This window comes from Phascolarctos cinereus, unplaced genomic scaffold (assembly GCF_003287225.1).
Source record: "Phascolarctos cinereus isolate Bilbo 61053 unplaced genomic scaffold, phaCin_HiC Scaffold_726;HRSCAF=1367, whole genome shotgun sequence".
Classification (NCBI taxonomy): domain Eukaryota; kingdom Metazoa; phylum Chordata; class Mammalia; order Diprotodontia; family Phascolarctidae; genus Phascolarctos; species Phascolarctos cinereus.
Window position 1 is genome coordinate 389,315,859 of NW_027556098.1, and position 17,772 is coordinate 389,333,630.

General features: G+C 51.5%; 1 protein-coding gene across 4 annotated transcripts; it reads left to right on the plus strand.

Moving 5' to 3' along the window:
• The first annotated feature begins 17 nt into the window (after positions 1–17).
• MTHFR (methylenetetrahydrofolate reductase) lies at positions 18–17,202 on the plus strand. Of its 4 annotated transcripts, none has more exons than XM_020973751.2 (13): positions 18–151; positions 4,225–4,461; positions 5,461–5,589; positions 6,608–6,718; positions 7,000–7,224; positions 8,222–8,415; positions 9,745–9,995; positions 10,252–10,386; positions 10,617–10,797; positions 13,001–13,183; positions 14,036–14,137; positions 14,331–14,450; positions 14,930–17,202. In XM_020973751.2, the coding sequence occupies exons 2-13, from the start codon at positions 4,248–4,250 to the stop codon at positions 15,125–15,127; spliced, it is 2,043 nt and encodes a 680-aa protein (XP_020829410.1). In that variant the 5' UTR covers positions 18–151; positions 4,225–4,247; the 3' UTR covers positions 15,128–17,202. The 4 variants fall into 4 exon arrangements, with proteins under 4 accessions (XP_020829410.1, XP_020829396.1, XP_020829402.1 ...); XM_020973737.2 differs by lacking the exon at positions 18–151 and adding an exon at positions 3,674–3,865 and having other exon boundaries at positions 5,351–5,589; XM_020973761.2 differs by lacking the exon at positions 18–151 and adding an exon at positions 3,777–3,865.
• The last annotated feature ends 570 nt before the right edge of the window (positions 17,203–17,772 follow it).

A 17,772-nucleotide genomic window follows, 5' to 3' on the forward strand; every position in this document is an offset into this window, starting at 1 on the left:
GGGCTCCTGGGATGAGGAGGAGGTGCGCGAGTCCTCCTGGCCCAGCCCCCTCCCAATCCCAGCCCTCTGGCCGGCTTGCTCGCCCTCCTCCCGCCCACCTTCTCACGGTCATGGCTGCGGCGGCTGTGAGAGACTGGAAGCTGCCGGAGAGGTGAGGCCCACCTGGGAGGAAGGAGGAAGGACGCCACGGCCAACCCCTCCTCTGCAGGATCCTTCCCCGCTGCCATCTACCTGTCCCTCCCACCCCTCCCCGGTGTTTGTCTCCCTGCGATGCCCCCCCCATCTCCCGTGCTTGTCTCCCCACGATCCCCCAGTCTATCCCCTGTGCTTGTCTCTCCGCGATCCTCCAGTTTATCTCCCGTGTTTGTCTCCCCACCATCCCCCAGTCTATCCTCTGGTTCCTGTCATTTCTGTCTGGTGCTGGATCCCTTCCCACGTCTGTGCCCATCCTCTCATGCCTATCCCCCCACGATTCCCCCTGCCTATCCTCCCTGTTGTCCCCCTACGATTCCTGTTGTTCTCCTTACAACTCCCGTACCTATCCCCCCATGCTGCTCATCGCTCCCCTCCATGCCCCCAAGTCCTTTTCATGGCTGTCTCTCTTGCTTCCTCCATACTGGACCCTCTCCCCATACCTAGACCCTTTACCTGGACCTGGAAGTTAGATTCTCAGTGGGCCATCTCGTCCTCTCCATCCCATACTCTGCTTTTGGCTCCTGGAGCCTGCTCACCTGGTATGCCCATCACATACATCACCCACTTGGCCTGGAGAGGGGTCCCTTACCCCTCAATGCTAATGCCTTCACTCTGACCTTGCTATCTGTCTGTTCCATATGTGACTTATTGGTACCTTCTCCCCCTTTAGACTGTGAGCTCCTTGAGAGCAGGGACTGTTTTTGCCTTTTTTTTCCTTTTTAATCTTCAGCACTTAGTAGGTACTTAATAAATACTTGTTTACTTATTGGGAAAATCTGATTTATGTTTATATAAATTATATATATTTATGATAAATACTGATTTTTATAGCACCTACTATGTGCCAGGGTCTGTGCTAAGTACTTTATAAAGATCTCATTTGATTCTCACAACAACCTTGTGAGATAAGTGGTACTATTATTCCCATTTTACAGATGAGGAGACTGAGGCAAACAGGTTAAGTGACTTGGCTGGGGTCACACAACTAATTAATGTCTGAGGGTTGTATTTGAACTCAAGTCTTAGGGCCTTGTTGTGCAATTGTTTTCTGTTGAGATTTCTTGGCAAAGATTCTGGAGTGGTTTGCTATTTCTTCTTCCAGCTCATTTTACAGATGAGGAAACTGAGGCAAACAGGATTAAGGGACTTGCCCAGCTACTAGGTGTCTGAGGCTAGATTTGAACTCAGCTCTTCCTGACTCCAGGTCCAGTGTTCTGAGCCACCCAGCTGCCTCAAAAATATTACGTACATGTTAGCTATTATTGCTATTATTATTTAATATGATGAAGAGACTGGAATATGGCCACTCTGCCCTGGTCTAGGTTTGGGAGAGTCGCAGTCTACCTTGTCCCAAAATGTCCTCTTGTCTCTCTTCTCGTTCCTAACAGCTGACATTGGCTTCTCATCTTTGTGGAGCCAGTGAGCATGGGGTTGTGTACATTCGTCCCCATGTGACCAAGCTCTAACTCTTATCTTCAGATTGCTCTTGGCACCAAGGAGTCATTAAAACCTGATAGGTTTACAGTCTCATAAACTAGCTTCCTCACCTGACACCTTCAGAAAATTAAAGTCGGCAGCTGGAAATGGGGTTTAGCACCATGCTGCTCTTTCATTCTATAGTCCCCAGAAACCTGACTTGATCAAAGCTCTGGGAAGCTGGTCTCATAGGGCTCCTATGAGGAGAAGTGTCCATGGAAACTCAGATTACAAACATGGGGGTGCATGCTAGAGCCAGCTCATACCAGCCCCAAGCCAGTTGTTAAAGGGAAATGCCACAAATCAGGGCTTGAGTTACTGCTTTGTTGACTTCTAGACTCAAGAAAGTGATGGAGAAAATGTTCTTGATTCATTTAAAAAAAAAAAAGCTGGTTGTTAAAACATTTACCAGCAAACCCCTGCACATAGCCCCAACTCTTGCTGTTTGGGGGCATGGCCTTGTTTTAAATAGGCAGGAAATAAAGAGAGTAGGTTGTGTGTTTCCCAAGTGAGTAATTGCATGTGAAGCTTCGCGCAAAGGTGTGTGAGCCTAGGTACCTACCTTCAAGGAATGTGTAGTTGGGAGGGAAGAGAGCTGAGACTCCACAAATCACTTTTTACTTTGTGTCTCATAGTTTGTCAAGAGGTACCAAATACTATGAGAGTCAAATCAACAAGCATTATATTAAGTACCTACTATATGCCGGGTGCTGGACTTCCAAGGGGAGGCAAAAGACGACTCTGATTCTAGAGGAGAGTTGGAAGATTCTTCCTATTTGGAAAACCTGGTTGTGTGTCTGTGGGGAGAATAATTCGAAGGATCCAGCCAGTGTCAGATGAAAACTGACTCCTGGAGAGCCCTGATTGCAATAACTCACATTTACAAAATACTTTAAGGTTAGAGTGCTTTCCTTACCACAGTCCTGTGAGGCTTGATTGATGGATGGAAGCAGAGGAGGGTGCTAAATTCAGCACTCCCCTAATCACTGTCGGAGACTCTGTCACCACTGGACAGGAACTAGTTAGGGGAGTCCCTCCACCTAGGAGCTGAAAGCCCTCCTTTTTCCATGCTGCTCTACCTATCTCTGCTCTGTATCCTTCCCTCTGCACTCACAGTCAAGTTTCCCTGTGTATTATTTCCTCACACTTAGCTTTCCTCACCATCTCCACCATAGCCTGAGCCCTGTCTGTATTGACTTTTTCAGGTATGTATGTCTAGTCTGTCCAGTTAAACTCAACACAAGGATCTTGTTTGTGGTTGCAGTGATACTTGGCAAGGGCTTTACATAGTTGATATTCAGCCGTTGTATACCAATCCCAGAATACTAAGAGTCTGAAAGGTTTTCAGAAATTATTTATTCCATCCATCTCATATCTGAAGAATGTTCTCTGCAATATTCCTAACAAGTTCTGTTCTAGTCTTATATCTTGAGAAACTCACTCCCTGTTCTACTTTAGAGCTGCTCTAATTAGGAAGTGTTTTCCTTCTGTCAGGCTTGAAATCTGTCTGGTGTCACCGACTTCTGGGCATACTTGGACAAAAATCCTGGATCTAAGGCATAGGATGCCAACATTTACTGTGAATTGGTTAAATGAACAAATCAGCAGGTCTTTTACGAAGCCGTTACTATATGCCAGGTCCCCTAAACAGATAGACTTTGGTGGCATGGGGGGAAAAAAAAAGCCCTGTGGCTGGGCAGGGTGTTTCTCATCCCATCTACAACCCCCCCCCACACACACACACCATCCTTCCAAGAAACAGCAAATGTTTCTTGGAAACCAGAAGGGCCAATACAACTGCTTTCTTCTCAACAGATGGAACCAGTGCCTCTGAACTTCAGGGCTCCCTCTCCGCCTTACCGGCCCCCTCTGCTAGCATTTACCCCGCTTCCTCCCTCCTCCCCCTCCTCTCCTGGCCTCAGCCCCGCCCCTCTTCCTCCTGCCCCCCTCCTCCTGCAGCCCGGTGGCTGGCTTGGAGCTCTTCCTTTGTCACTGCTCCGCCCAGGCTGGCCAGCCCCAGCTGGAAAGACGCAGGGCTGACTTTCCTACTCCTTTCGAGTCCTTTCATGGCTGAGCTGCCATACATGTCACATCCCAGAAGCAGGGTCTGCCGTCATGGGCACTGCTGTTGGTCCCTGGGAAAGGGGTCCCAGGAGACTGGTAGCTTGTGCTTCTCCGTTCCACCTTCTATCAGGTGTCTTTGAGATTAGCCCTCTAACCTTTTATGTACTACAGAATAACGGGCCTATTTTGGAGAGAGTCTCAGGGGAGGAAATGAAAGGGCCTATGGGTGATGGAACCGGGGAACAGCAGAGAACCAAGCAGTGACTGAGGTCAGGCTAGAAGAAATCTCTAGCTCTGAAGGACAGACCTACCCTAGGGCAGAGGCAGTGTCAGCTTCCCCTTCCAATACCCTTCCTCCTGAAGGGAAAATTCAGTCACTCCTTGGCTGAACTCTCTTCCACCCAGGTGCCCAGGATTGGGTGTATTGGAAACCTAACTGCCTGGCCATAGGTGACCTCCACGCTCTCCTTGTCCCCTTCCCATCCCCAGCTGCAGGAATCCAGCCATGGTGAATGAAGCCCGAGGCAGCAGCTCTTCGGAGGGCAGCAGTAGTGGCAGTGAAGGTTCCAAAGACAGCTCCCGCTGTCCCACCCCAGTGCTGGATGCTGAGCGGCATGAGCGACTTCGAGAGAAGATGCACCGGAGGATGGACTCAGGGGACAGGTGGTTCTCCTTGGAGTTTTTCCCTCCTCGAACTGCCCAGGGAGCAGTCAATCTCATCTCTAGGTGAGCTGGAGGCCCAGGGGGCTGGGCTGGCCTCCAGGAGTCTGGGTTGGTCATCTTTGGCCAGCAGGCATTGGGGAGGCCACTCAGCATCAGGTGTGCGACAACGTCAGTAAACTGAGATCCTTCCTCAATGTTAGCACGTTCGTAACGTTGTTTGACTTGCTTCAGCCACATTATTTGGAGGAACTTGGAGTCTGCTCATGAGTACAACTAAGGAAGTTGCAAGTTAGTGACTTGAAAAATGTTTTCAATGAGCTAGAAAATCAGATTGACCACTGTATCCCAAAAGATATTAGAGTCTTTAAATTTGCATTATCTATTACAAAAACCCACTTTATAGATTGTACTTTCATGTGCCATGACATTTTGCTTTTCTAACAAATAACATTCCAGGTTATTAGTGTTTAAAGGGACAAAGAATTCATAGATTTGTCTTATGAAAAGTTTTCCTTGTTATTCAGTTACAAGCTCAGGAGCCTTTGGGTGCCAGGTTGAGGGTAGATCCAGGCAATGGGGCTTGGGAGAGGCAATAGATCGGGTGAGGGACATGACGTACTATGATTGTAGCAATGCTTCTGTGCACAAGGAGGGCTTGTAATTTGTGCTGGCGGAGCTGGGCTGAATTGTCTTTCTCCCTCCCTGAGAGGGCCCCTGGGATCTTATTCCTGTTCTAGGGCTTCCCCCACCCTTGACCTAAGCTGATATGGAAGCTATGTGGAAAGTCCAGAGTGCTGTGCAAATGCCAGCTGGTGGTGGTATCATCCACATCATCATTGTTATTATCATCCCAAATCCTAGGTCCGGGTAGGCAGGGCCTGTGGGAAAATGGTGGGTTGGTGCACGAAGGGCTACTTCCAGGGACCTTCTCCCCCAAAAAATACCCCCACAGGTTTGACCGCATGGGGGCAGGTGGCCCCCTCTTTGTGGATGTAACCTGGCACCCGGCAGGGGATCCTGGCTCAGACAAGGAGACCTCATCCATGATTATCGCCAACACAGCTGTAGACTACTGTGGCCTGGAGACTGTCCTGCACATGACCTGCTGTCACCAGACTCGGGATGAGATCACCAGCAACCTGCACAAGGCCAAGCGGCTGGGCCTAAAGAATATCATGGCATTGCGAGGAGGTAGGAAACCAGCTTTGTCCTCACCAGTTCTGTGGGGTGGGAGGGGAATCAGAGTTCTCACCCCCTTTTTCTCTTCTCCTATATCGGGCTTATTTGACATTCCCTGAATGTTCTGAGTCTCAGAGCATTCTGAGTCTCATACAGGGTATGCTTGGGGTGCCATCCCTGCTAGTAGCATTGCCAGGGTAGTACTGATGGTGAAGCTATACGTTATAGACACAAAGCATAATTCATGGTTCAGAGTCATCGGGACAAGGCATCTCTGGTTCTGGGAGTTGTAGACCAAGAGTCACCTAATATTCCCTTGTCCTAGCAACTGCCTACCTCAGCACTCAATTCTCCACTGTTCCTAATTCTTCCCCTATCAGAAGGTACAATTCTTAGACTTTGACCCAGGTATGAGAATAGCTAGTACATCTCTAGGTGCCTGCCATGGGGAACTGTTTGTTTTAGGTCCGTCAGATGTAGAAGGATTCTTTGAGGAGGAACTCATGTCTTTACACTCTCTCCACAGCCCTGGACTAAAAGGTCCTGCCCCAGATTTGCTGTCTTAGCTGCCAGAGTAGAGAACCTGTCAGTGTGAGAACCTAGGGGTTGGGCTCCACATCAGGGAAAGAATTTATTTTTGGAAAACAGCTTATAGTAAAAAACAAACAAACAAATAAAAAAGCAGGCATGGGATTTGGGACAAGGACAAGCCTTTGCTGTCCTCCTGCCACATGGGTGACTATGCCCAAGTCTCTTATCTAAAACAGGGTTGTTGAAGGTGATGGTGTCTAAAGCCCTGTCTAGCTCGTAAACCCTCAATCTTAAGTATGCTTGAAAAGGGTGGAAGGTCAGGGGAGGGCAGGTTAGAAAGAAAAAGCCCAGGCACAGGTCTGTTTAGAAGCCAGGTCAGTACTGGGATCAGGGGATTCCAATCCCCTTGGTAGGCAGAGGGAAAGAAGTGAGGGCCTGCCTAGAAAAGAACGCATTTAGGTGAGGCTCAGTGGTAATAGCCTCTCAACCAACCTTGCAGACCCCATGGGAGATGAGTGGGAGGAAGAAGAAAATGGCTTCTGCCATGCCGTGGACCTAGTGAAACATATCCGCAGTGAGTTTGGTGACTACTTTGACATCTGTGTAGCAGGTGAGTCCGTGGCCCAGAGGATGGGAGTGGGTGGGCTCCATAAGCGGGCAGGAAGATGGGGGACCTAGGATGGGGCACGAGACCTGGTGATGTTATACTACTACCTTTCCCTCCCGCCCCTGGGGATGGGTTTTCTTCCTTCTTATTCACACTCACTCTCCCTGGAACTTCCTTGTCCGTCCTCAGGGGCCATGAGCTCCTGGACGTTCAGGCCTTCTGCTACTTCGAGACCCTTTCCACTGGAAGGGCCCATCCCTAAACCACACATCTCATAATTTCAGTCATTTCCCCAAACTCGTCACCTTGCCTCAGTGGCGCTGAGAGTCATCTCAGACGATCAGAACGCCATGCACAGCAGGTCAAGGTCATGATGGGCCAGGCTTCCTGGCGTCTTAACTTGGTGAGGAACCTCAGAGGTCATGTAGTGCAGCCTTTCCTGGGCACTCCTCTCTCCAGCCTTCCCAATCACTTCCCACCCAGACTCTGCTGGAACGTTGCCATCAATGGTGAGCGCCCTACTCTGGAGGCAGCCAGTCCCTTTTTGGACACCTCCAGGTGTGGCAGAGTTCTTACGCTGACCTGAAAAAGAAAGAAGGGGATGGAGAGGAGAAAAGCTTGGGAAGTAGGATTGAGAGGACTTAGCGGCTGGTTGGTTGGGTGAGTTCATAGGATTCTCAGTCCAGAGATGGAAGGGACCCCAGAGGCACTGAGTTTAGCCCCCTCATGTATGATTGAGGAAACTGAAGGTCAGAGGGGCTGCATTACTTCCCCAGGGTCACACAGCTAGTTTAGTATGTGCTCAAGGCAGGATTGGAACCTAGGTCTTCTCAACTACAAGTCCAGCTCTATTCCACAGTACACTCCAAAGTTAGAGGGGGAATGTCAAGGCTGGTGAGCCTTGGCGAGCTAGAAGGGGGGTGGGCCTTCCCAGAGACAGTGAAGTTTAGAGAAAGTGTTGGTGTAGGGGGCAAATGATTTCAGATTGAATTTGAGATACTTTGGTCCCCCTCAGTAGAGTCTCCAGTGAAGACTGGGATGTCCTAGATGAGATTACTGCCCAGATATGGTGAGACCAGATGGCCTCGGAGGTCCGTTCCATGACTGAGATTCTGGGTGCAGGGCTCTTAAACCTGCCTTGTGGAAAAACTGACTAAATCCCAGCATCTAGCACTGTGCCAACTGCGTAGAATATGTTCAGTAAATGGGTACTGGACTCCAACAAGGCGTTAGGAAGACCTGTTGTCAAAATGACAAGCCTTTGAAATGTTGGAAGGCAGCTATCTGGTTCCTTCTAAATAGCTGGGTTTTTTCTCCAGACTAAATTGTTCCTAATATGAAATCATTTCTTGGCCCCCTCATCATGTTGGTCTAGAGGATCCCTTGTCTGAGAAACTGGATTCCAGGTTGAACTAAGGGATTTCTGAGGACTGAGGACTCCGTGGTTAGATATATGGTACCCTGATTAGAGGGGTAGCACCTCCTCATTATCTTTCCCATTGGTAGGTTACCCCAAGGGTCACCCAGAGGCAGCAAGCTTTGAAGAGGACCTTCAGCACCTCAAGGAGAAGGTGTCTGCAGGGGCCGACTTCATTATCACGCAGCTCTTCTTCCAGGCGGACACCTTTTTAAATTTCGTCAAAGCCTGTACGGCGATGGGCATCACATGTCCCATCCTTCCGGGAATCTTCCCCATCCAGGTGAATGCTTGGCCGGTGGTGCCAGCCAAGCACACAGGGATAGGGCAGCTTGCTGATCTCTGTGGGTGAGGGACGGTGGCTAGGCCTGGAGTCTTGAACATTGCCCATTGGCTTCCCCGGGCTGGCTGACTTTTGTAGTGTATCCACAGTCCCAGGAGCAGCGTGACCTAGCGGAAGCCGGACATGGGGCCCAACATGCTGTGCGTTTGTCAGGGGCTTCCTGGGGCTCGGGTTCATGGGTCAGGTGCTGGGGCAGCCTGCCTCAGACATCGACTGGGCCTCAGGCAGGCCTTGGCACGAGTCTCTTAGAGCTTGAGCTCCCTCATCTCTAGAGTGAGGATGGTAATCCTCGAACTACCTATCTCCCCGGGTGGTTGTATGGAAAAGATGGGCCAGCCCTGAAGCTGTAGGTGCACAACGGGGCCTCGCCTCCACCCACTGGGGCAGCTGCCACCAGGGGGGCTCACTCCCGGTCGTGGATTGGCCCCGGACGCCTGTGTTTCAGCCACGACGCTGACGGCTGACCCACTGGCCTTGTTCCAGGCCCTTGGCTTCTCCATCTAGAGGTAGGTGGGTGGCTCAGTGGATACGGTGCTGGGCCTGATGACTGGAAGACCTGAGTTCAAATTTGGCCTCTGACACCTACTAGCCGTGGGACCCTGGGCAAGTCACTTAACCTTTTTCTGCCTCAGCTTCCCCAGGAGTAAAGTAGGGATAAATAGGCCCTGCCTCCCAGGGCTGCTGTGAGGATCACATGATTTGTATTTACGGAAAAACAAGAGACAACTGCCTAGCACAGTGTCTGGCACACAGCACATACTTGATGAACGTGTGCTTCCTTCCTTCCTTGGCTCCTTGCCATCCGTCCTCTGAGACAAAATGGGCCGGCCGGCTTAGGAGGAGACAAGGGCCACCAAACCAGTCAACTCGCCCCTATGACTTTTTTGCCACAAGAGGATTATTGCATCTATCCCTTAAAGAGCCAAGGAGAGGAGACTGTGGCTGCTCCATGAGTCACAGGGAGCAATAGACAGGCCTCAGAGGGACAGGTTGTAAAGTGGGGCTGGACTGCTGTCGGCTCTGCTGCGATAATGAACCGAGTAATCACAGCCCGATCTGGTGATTGTAGTGGAAATGCTGTATTGAGGCCACTAATTGGCCCAGCCAACAATAAAAGGCAGAAATCGCCTCCTGTCTGGTAGCCGCTTTCACTGGCTTCCTCTCTCTGTGTCTCGCAGCCAGGAGGCTCAGGGATTTCAAACGCCTGAGGCTTGGGGCGAGGGGTGGGCGTATGCACACCGGGGTTCCCTTGCTTTATGTCCTGGACAGGGTTACCACTCCCTGCGGCAGCTGGTGAAGCTCTCCAAGCTGGAAGTGCCACAAGAAATCAAAGATGTGATCGAGCCAATCAAGGACAACGATGCTGCCATCCGCAACTATGGAATCGAGCTGGCTGTGGCCATGTGCCAGGAGCTGCTGGCTAGTGGCTTGGTGCCTGGCCTCCACTTCTACACCCTCAACCGGGAGGTGGCCACTGTGGAGGTGCTGAAGAGGCTGGGCATATGGAACGAGGATCCCAGGTACGTCGTGGCAGGCTAAAGAGAGGGACGTGAGGGCACTCAGAGGGCTCTAGTGGGCAGTCGTGCTGCTGCTCTGGCTTTAGCGGGAAGGCCTGGGCCACTGGACAGCTGTGTGGATGGGCTTCTGTCTGAGCAATTGGAGCCCAATCTTGCCACGTCTGATAAAGACCTCCCCATGTCTTCTTGCTGTGAAGCAGGCAGAGGAGAAGGTTCTGCCGGGCTGGTCCCTTCAGACCTGTGTCCTTATCCCTCGCAGGCGGCCTCTGCCATGGGCTGTCAGTGCCCATCCCAAGCGCCGAGTAGAGGACGTCCGGCCGATCTTCTGGGCCTCCAGACCAAAGAGCTACATCTACCGAACCCAAGCGTGGGATGAATTTCCCAATGGCCGCTGGTGAGCCCTTCTGGGGAGTCAGAGGAAGATGCTGGGGAAGGAGGACTTCCTCTGGATTCATTCGCAGCTGAGCGCTGTTTTCCAGGGGAAGAGCAGGTTCCTGGGAACCAAAGCTGGGATTTGGGGAGGCAGCCTCCTGGGTAGATGGACGCTGTCCCCTCTCCCTGTTCCCCAGCCTTGGCACCTCTTGCCTCTGGGTCGTGCCATGATTCCATTGCTCTGTCCTTCAGGGGGAACTCCTCTTCCCCGGCCTTTGGTGAGTTGAAGGACTATTATCTCTTCTGCCTGAAGAGCAAGTCCCCGAGGGAAGAGCTGCTGAAGATGTGGGGGGAGGAGCTGACCAGCGAAGAAAGTGTCTTCCAAGTGTTTACCTACTATCTCTCTGGAGAACCCAATCAGAGTGGTCACAAAGTGAGTCTGAGGGAAGAGCAGGCGCCCTCAGCTGGCACCTGCCTGGGCTCAGTTACCCCGTCTGTCCCCCGTCTTGCCACCGGGCTTGGGGCGTGTGGCATCACAGATTTTTCTACCTCTGTGTCAGAGAGGGGAAGCTCCTCATGCTACAGAGAGGTCAGACAGGCAAGAGGGGATCGGTCAGCTTTGTGGGGCACCGACAGAGGTGGGCTTCGCAGGGGCCGGCAGAGTTAGGCATCTCTGTTGATGCTTCTTAGGAAGAGATATGTGGGCAGATATGCTGTCTTCAGTCAGTCAGGCTGTCACTAAGCATTTATTAAGCCCCTGCTGTGTGCCCAGGCTCTGTGCTAAGTGCTGGGGAAACAAAGAAAGGCAGAAGTCAGGCCCTATCCTCAAGGAGCTCACAGTCTAATGGGGGAGAGACAAACATGCAAACAACTCTGCACAAACAGGCTCTAGACCGGAGAAATAGGAAAGAATCAGCAGAGGGAAGGCCTGGAATTCAGAGGGGCTGGGGAAGGCCTCATCCCGTAGAAGGTAGAATTTTAGCTGGGGCCTGAAGAAAGCCACAAGGGGAGATGAGGAGGGAAAAAAGTCTAAGGATGGGGAGGATAGCCAGGGGAAACGCCCGAAGTCAAAAGGTGGCTTGTCTTATTCAAGGCACAGTCAGGAGGCCGGTGGCACTGGATGGCAGAGTGTGTAGGGGTCAGGAAGGTATAGAGACTGGAAAGATGGGAGGGGGCAGGTTCTGAAGGTCTGTGAATACCAAATGGAAGATTTTTAAATTTAATTGGGAGGTGACAGGGAGCCCCTGGAGTTTATCATATAGGAGGGTGACTGATCTGATCTGCATTTTAAGAACATCGCTTTGGCAGTCAATTGGAGGGAGGACTGGCATGGGGAGACAGTTAAGGCAGGCAGACCCACTAGCAGCTGCTGCAGTAATCCAGGGATGAGGTAATCAGGACCTGCCCCAGGGTGGGGGATGGTGCAAAGGCGAAATCACCAGGCCTTGGTGCTAGATCGGATGTGGGAGGGGAGCTGTGGAAGTTGACCCCTCGGCTGTGAGCCTAGATGACCGGAGGGGCAGCCCACGGGGTCAATGTGGTGCCCTTGACGGTAATGAGGAAGTTAGAAGAGGGGGAGTCTTTTGGGGGGGGAATGAGTTCAGCTTTAGATATATTGAGTTAGGATGTCTGTGGGGCCTCTAGTTTGCTGTGTCCTATAGGCAGGCGGAGATGCAAGGCTGGAGTCAGGAGAGAGGTTAGGGTGGTTAAAGAGATCTCAGAATCATCAGCATAGAGATGAGAATTGAATCCATGGTTGCTGATGAGATCACCAAGTGAGGGACAGCTAGGTGGCACAGTGGATAGAGCACCGGCCCTGGATTCAGGAGGACCTGAGTTCAAATCCGGACTCAGACGCATAACACTTACTAGCTGTGTGACCCTGGGCAAATCACTTAACCCTGTTGCCTAGCCAGAGAGAGAGAGAGAGAGAGAGAGAGAGAGAGAGAGAGAGAGAGAGAGAGAGAGAGAGAGAGAGAGAGAGATCACCAAGTGAAATAGTATAGAGGGAGAAGAGAAGAAGACCAGGAGAGGAGGAGTGTGACCAGAGCCGCAGTGAGACTGAGAAGGGATAGTCAGACACAGGGAAGGAGAACCAGGAGAAGGCCTAGAGAAGACAGACTCTCGAGAAAAAGAGTCACTGTCAGAGGCTTCAGGGAGGCCAAGATGGCTGAATATTAAGAAAAGGCCATTCGATCCAGCAATTAAGAGATCATTGGTAACTTTGGAGAGAGTGGCTTCAGTTGAGAGGTGAGGACAGAAACCAGACTGCTGAGAACTAAGGAGGGAGAGGAGAGGAGTGGAGGCATTGAATGCAGACTGCCTTCTCTAATTTAGTCAGAAAAGGGAGAAGAGATAAAGGGAGATGGTTAGCAGGAGTGGATGAATGAAGTGAGAGATGTTTCTAGGCCTTAGGGAAGCAGCCAGCAGCCAGGTCTCCCTGTCAAGTAAGCGAGTGGGATGATGGGGCAATCTGCTGGAGAAGATGAGATGGAATGGGATCCTTTGGCATGGATACCTAGGGCAGTCTGGGGCTGGGGAAGGAGAATTAGGGATTGCCTGGTGGATTGGGGAGCCTTTTGTGCTCTGCCTGTTCATGCCCTTGGCTCTCCCTACCCTACTGCCTGACTGCCCAGGTGACCTGTTTACCTTGGAACGATGAGCCTCTGGCAGCTGAGACCAGTCTGATGAAGGAGGAGCTGCAGAAGGTGAATCAGCGAGGCATCCTCACCATCAACTCCCAGCCCAATATCAACGGGAAGCCGTCCACTGACCCCATTGTGGGCTGGGGCCCCAGTGGCGGCTATGTCTTCCAGAAGGTGGGGCCTTCCCTGTTCCGCTGTGACTCAGGGTCTGGTGCTGGACACTCAGAGGGAACCAGCAGCCTTTCCCCTGCTCTCTCCCCACCCCCGCCCCTCTCTCTTTTTCCCTTAGGTGACTCCTTTCATTAGGAATGTGGAGTGGCATTGTTTGGGGAAGACGCACCCAATTTAGAGCCAGGATATGAATCCAGGTTCCATGACTTTAGTATTCAATGGTCACCTGTGTGACCGCTCGGTGTCATTGAGTCTCAACTTCCTCATCTGTATAATGGGCACAATATTTATACCACCTAGCTCACAGGGTTATTGTAAGGGACAGGTTTACTCTGTAAACCTTATAGGGCTTTAGAAATGACAGTGGTGGGATTGCAATTGGGAAGTGTGCTTCTACTTCCCAGGGATGTTGGGGAGAAAAAGAAACTATAGACTTGAAAGTAAATAACAGAAATGTGAGGTATTACAATATATTCTCAGGAGATGTCCTACTATCCCCACCCCAGCAAGTCAGACTCTTCTCATTTTATTCAGTTGATCCCTCAAATCCTACTTCTTTCATAAAGTCAATCGGGAAAGAAGTAGCAAATCCCGCCCAGCTCTGTCTTGTGTGTACATATACCTTCCAATACCCCTCGTTCAGGACCCTTTCTCCCAGTATATACCACCCCTTGCCTGTATGTCATGCTAATATCACAGGCGTTGATGTGATCAGTGCCTGTATGACCCAGTTTCTGGGTGTCAGCATTCCTGTGCCATTTAGGGACCTCTTTAGCTCATCTTTGTGGGGCTCCGCAGGTCCTCAAAGGGGGTATTTTTGGTGACCTGTGTGTGATACCTGCCTTTCTCCCACAGGCATATCTGGAGTTCTTTACCTCCAGTGAAACAGTGGCAGCTCTTCTCCAGGTGCTAAAGAAATATGAGCTCCGTGTCAATTACCACATTGTCAATGTCAAGGTAAGGGAAAGAAGGGGTGGTTTCAGAATCTAGCATGGTGGTGCCTAGGCGTGGCCCGGTACCCCACTGGCTTCACCCGTCAGTGGCACCAGGGCTCTCTGGTGCTCCTTCCTCCTGAAGAATGGGTCCCTGCAAAGTGTCTGACGTCCTTGTATTCTTCCCAAGCTCTGCCATTTCCCTTTTCTTCCTACAGGGTGAGAACATCACCAATGCCCCTGACCTTCAGCCCAACGCTGTGACATGGGGCATATTCCCTGGGCGGGAGATCATCCAGCCCACGGTGGTGGATCCTGTCAGTTTCATGTTTTGGAAGGTAAAGACAACCGGAGGTCTCTGCTTCACCCCCCAGACCTGTGGCCATCTCTCTCTTACTGGGTCCATGTCATTGACGACCACTCAAATGGGGCTAATGGAGACTACCCGACATTCCAAGGTGGGGAGCACTGGCTTTCAGTGTTTTCTCTGGCTCCCCTTGGGGAGAAGGTGAGCTGTCTGCAGAGTGACCTGCTGCATGAGGCTTCCTAGCCAGCCCCATTCCTGGGGCTGTCTGGGTCTACCTCTCCTGGTCAAGGGGCATTTTGAGAAGGTGCCTTCTGCCAGAAGTGGCATTTCTCCTTTAGCTGAAGCCCTGTAGGCTCTGACCCATCTTGCTTTGTTCTTAGACATCCCGTAAATCGGGTGGGGGGGGTGAGAAGGGGAGAGGGAACGAAGAGGAGGGAAAGCCTGTGAGCCCCACCTCTTGTCTGACCCCAGCACAGCTATGGCTGACCTTGTCTCTGCTTGTGTGTCTAGGACGAGGCCTTTGCCCTGTGGATTGAGCAATGGGGGAAGCTGTATGAAGAGGAATCCCCATCACGGATGATCATCCAGTATATCCATGACAATTATCACCTGGTCAACCTAGTGGACAATGAGTTCCCCTTGGACAACTGTTTGTGGCAGGTCCTAGAAGACACCTTTGAGCTCCTCAGCAGGCCAGCCCCACAGTGAAGGGGCCGTCCTCCTCAGCTCCCCAGCCATCCTTTCTTTCCTCTCTTCCCTGTGTTCCTCTAAGGATTCTCCAGCTGTTTTTTTTTCTCCATCCCATCCCATCATACATGCCCTGGCTCCCATCCCCATCCCTCCCCCAGTGACAGCTGCTAGGCTGGTTCATGACCTCTGTGCTTGGATTCAACCAGAGTCTGTTCTGCACTCGAGCCTTAGGGGGAGTTTCCCCTACACTACAATTATGCTGTTTTCCCCTTTTGTTGGGGATTAATTCCATCCTGCGACCCTGTAATGGCCCGAGGCCATGGAGAAAGGCTGGCCATCCAGGGCCACCTTTCAGTTCTCCTGGCTAGGGGACATGGCCTGAGACTGAGCGCTGGACCAGAGTGTCTGGCTAGCCAGCTGGGCCTTCCAAAGAAACTGTCCTGTTCTCTTTCCTGGGCAACATGCTGATGTTTAGGGCCCAGACATAACCGGAAATGCCCCCCTATGTGTGGAGAGATGGGACTGTGACTAGACACATGGATGCTGGACTTTGGGGTCCTTTTGCCTCAGGGACCTTGGCCTAGTTCTTGCCTCAGTTTCCCCATCTATGAAAGGAGAGGTGAGCATGAACTCTTCTGCCTTCCTAGGCAAGCACACAGACCTCGGGCTGTCACATGACCACTGTAAGCTGTTCTTACCCTCTTCTGTTGGAGCCTTGGTCAAGGCTGTGGTTCCATATTTACTGCCATTTTTCTTTTCCTGATTGACCTGTGTTTAATCTGTCTGGGCAACTCCCAGTGTGGAGTCTCCCTCTCATCTTCCTTATTCCAAGACTGGCCCTCTGTCCACTACACTAGCCTTCCTTTGTTTCTACCATAAGCTGCTTTGTTTCCATAGGTTCCTGGTTTGAAAGAAAACACCTTATGGAGTTTCAAGTCACTTCAGAAGTGTCCTCACTGGGGCCCCTGCCCTCATCTTCCTCCTTAGGGAGGTAGGGAGGAGCAAGAGTCGATGACCCTTAAGGGCAAAGGGGTCAGTCACATGGTTGGAGCAGCCTTGGGGCTGCTCACTTCCTCTTCCAGTGCTGGGCCTGTTTGCGTTCTCATAGGGAGCCCCTTGACCACCACTATATTTGCAATATTTGCTGCTTTTTTAATGATACCTCTTCTTCCTCTACCAAGCTCAGGTCTGGTCTGCTCAGTCTTTTTCCTTCCTCTTCTAAAGATGTTTGTCTTGTGTGTGAATGAATGTCAGTAAGTAGCACTTTCCATGGCTGGGTCAATCATGCTATGTGGCAGGGACAAGGTTAAGGGAAAGGCCTGTCTCCATCCTCCCCTCCCCATCCCCCAGGCTCCCCTTCTACAGCTGAGATCAGCTGTCTTGGAGCCAGTGCTGGGTCAGCAGAAAGAAAACCTTGTGAGGGAGGGAAGGGGGATGGTCAGAAGGAAACAGATGCAGCAACGCAGAAACAGGAGCGCTGCTTGGGGAGGGGGAGACCCTAACCCTAGGCAGCACTGCCTGGCCCCAGGTCTGCCTATTTCTTGGAGGTGGGGGGCTCCCCCAATTGGAATTGGGGAACTTTGGTGGTCATTTTAGACCACCAGCCTGGCAGAACCCTCCTTAGAGCATCCCCAGCCTCTGCGTAAAGACCCAGACCACTTAGAAGTCACTACCTCTGGGCTGCCCAGTCACCTTGGAAAGCTTCCATTTGGTTTTTGTAATGAGTTTAAATCTTCCTGTGGACAGCTTTTATCCTTCCTGTTTCTGCCCTCTGAGGCTCATTCCTTTTTAACATAAAAGCACTTTAAGGTAGCTATTATATTCCTGATCCCCAAATTTTTAGTTTTTCCTGTAGATCATCACATGACAAGTACCGGTCTCCTAACCATCCTGGTCACCCTCCAGTTAAATGTCAGTCCTAAAATGTGGACCGCAGGACTGAAGCACAGTGCTTCACATCTGGCCAGAATAGGCTAGGCCCTCCAGCAGATGAAAGCCAGGAGGAGGCAGGGAAAGGAATGGTATTTTATTATCTGTTCAAGTCAGGGTCTCTGCCCCTGAGAGCTGTTTTTCATTAAAGCATTACCAGATGAGTTCGCTGGGCTTTTCTCTACACAGCCCTGGTGGGTGGAATGGGACAGGATGGGGGCAGGGCTGGATGTCCTGGCCTGAGGGAAGCAGCAACAACAACTGGGCTGGGCCTGCCCTCCATCCCCTACAGGTTTATGTGCTGACCCCTGATCACTGGCTGGTACCTCCTTTCCTGGGCACCCGGGCTGCCCAGCGCTGATGCCATTTTCGAAAGGCCTGAAAACAAGGGCGGGAGGGCAAAAGGGAATGAAATCCTATCTTTAGTTACTCTGGTTTGTGGCTCCCTGCCCAGCCTCAGGGTCAGCCTGTCCATGCTAAAGGGAGGCAACAGCTGAGTTCCAGCCCCTCCCCCTTAGGAAAGCTAAATAAAAAGGCCCTCCACCCCCAAGAGGGCAGCTAGCCCACCCAGGGCAGAATTAGCCCAGACTATCTGGAAAGATCCATAGGAAAACTGCTCAGAATGGAAGGGGTGCACCACCACGCACCAGCCAGGCATCTGTCCCTTGCCTTGAATAGGACTTGGAATGGAGTGGGGGAGGGTTGTTGGCAGCTGTTTTTGTGCCCGGGACAAT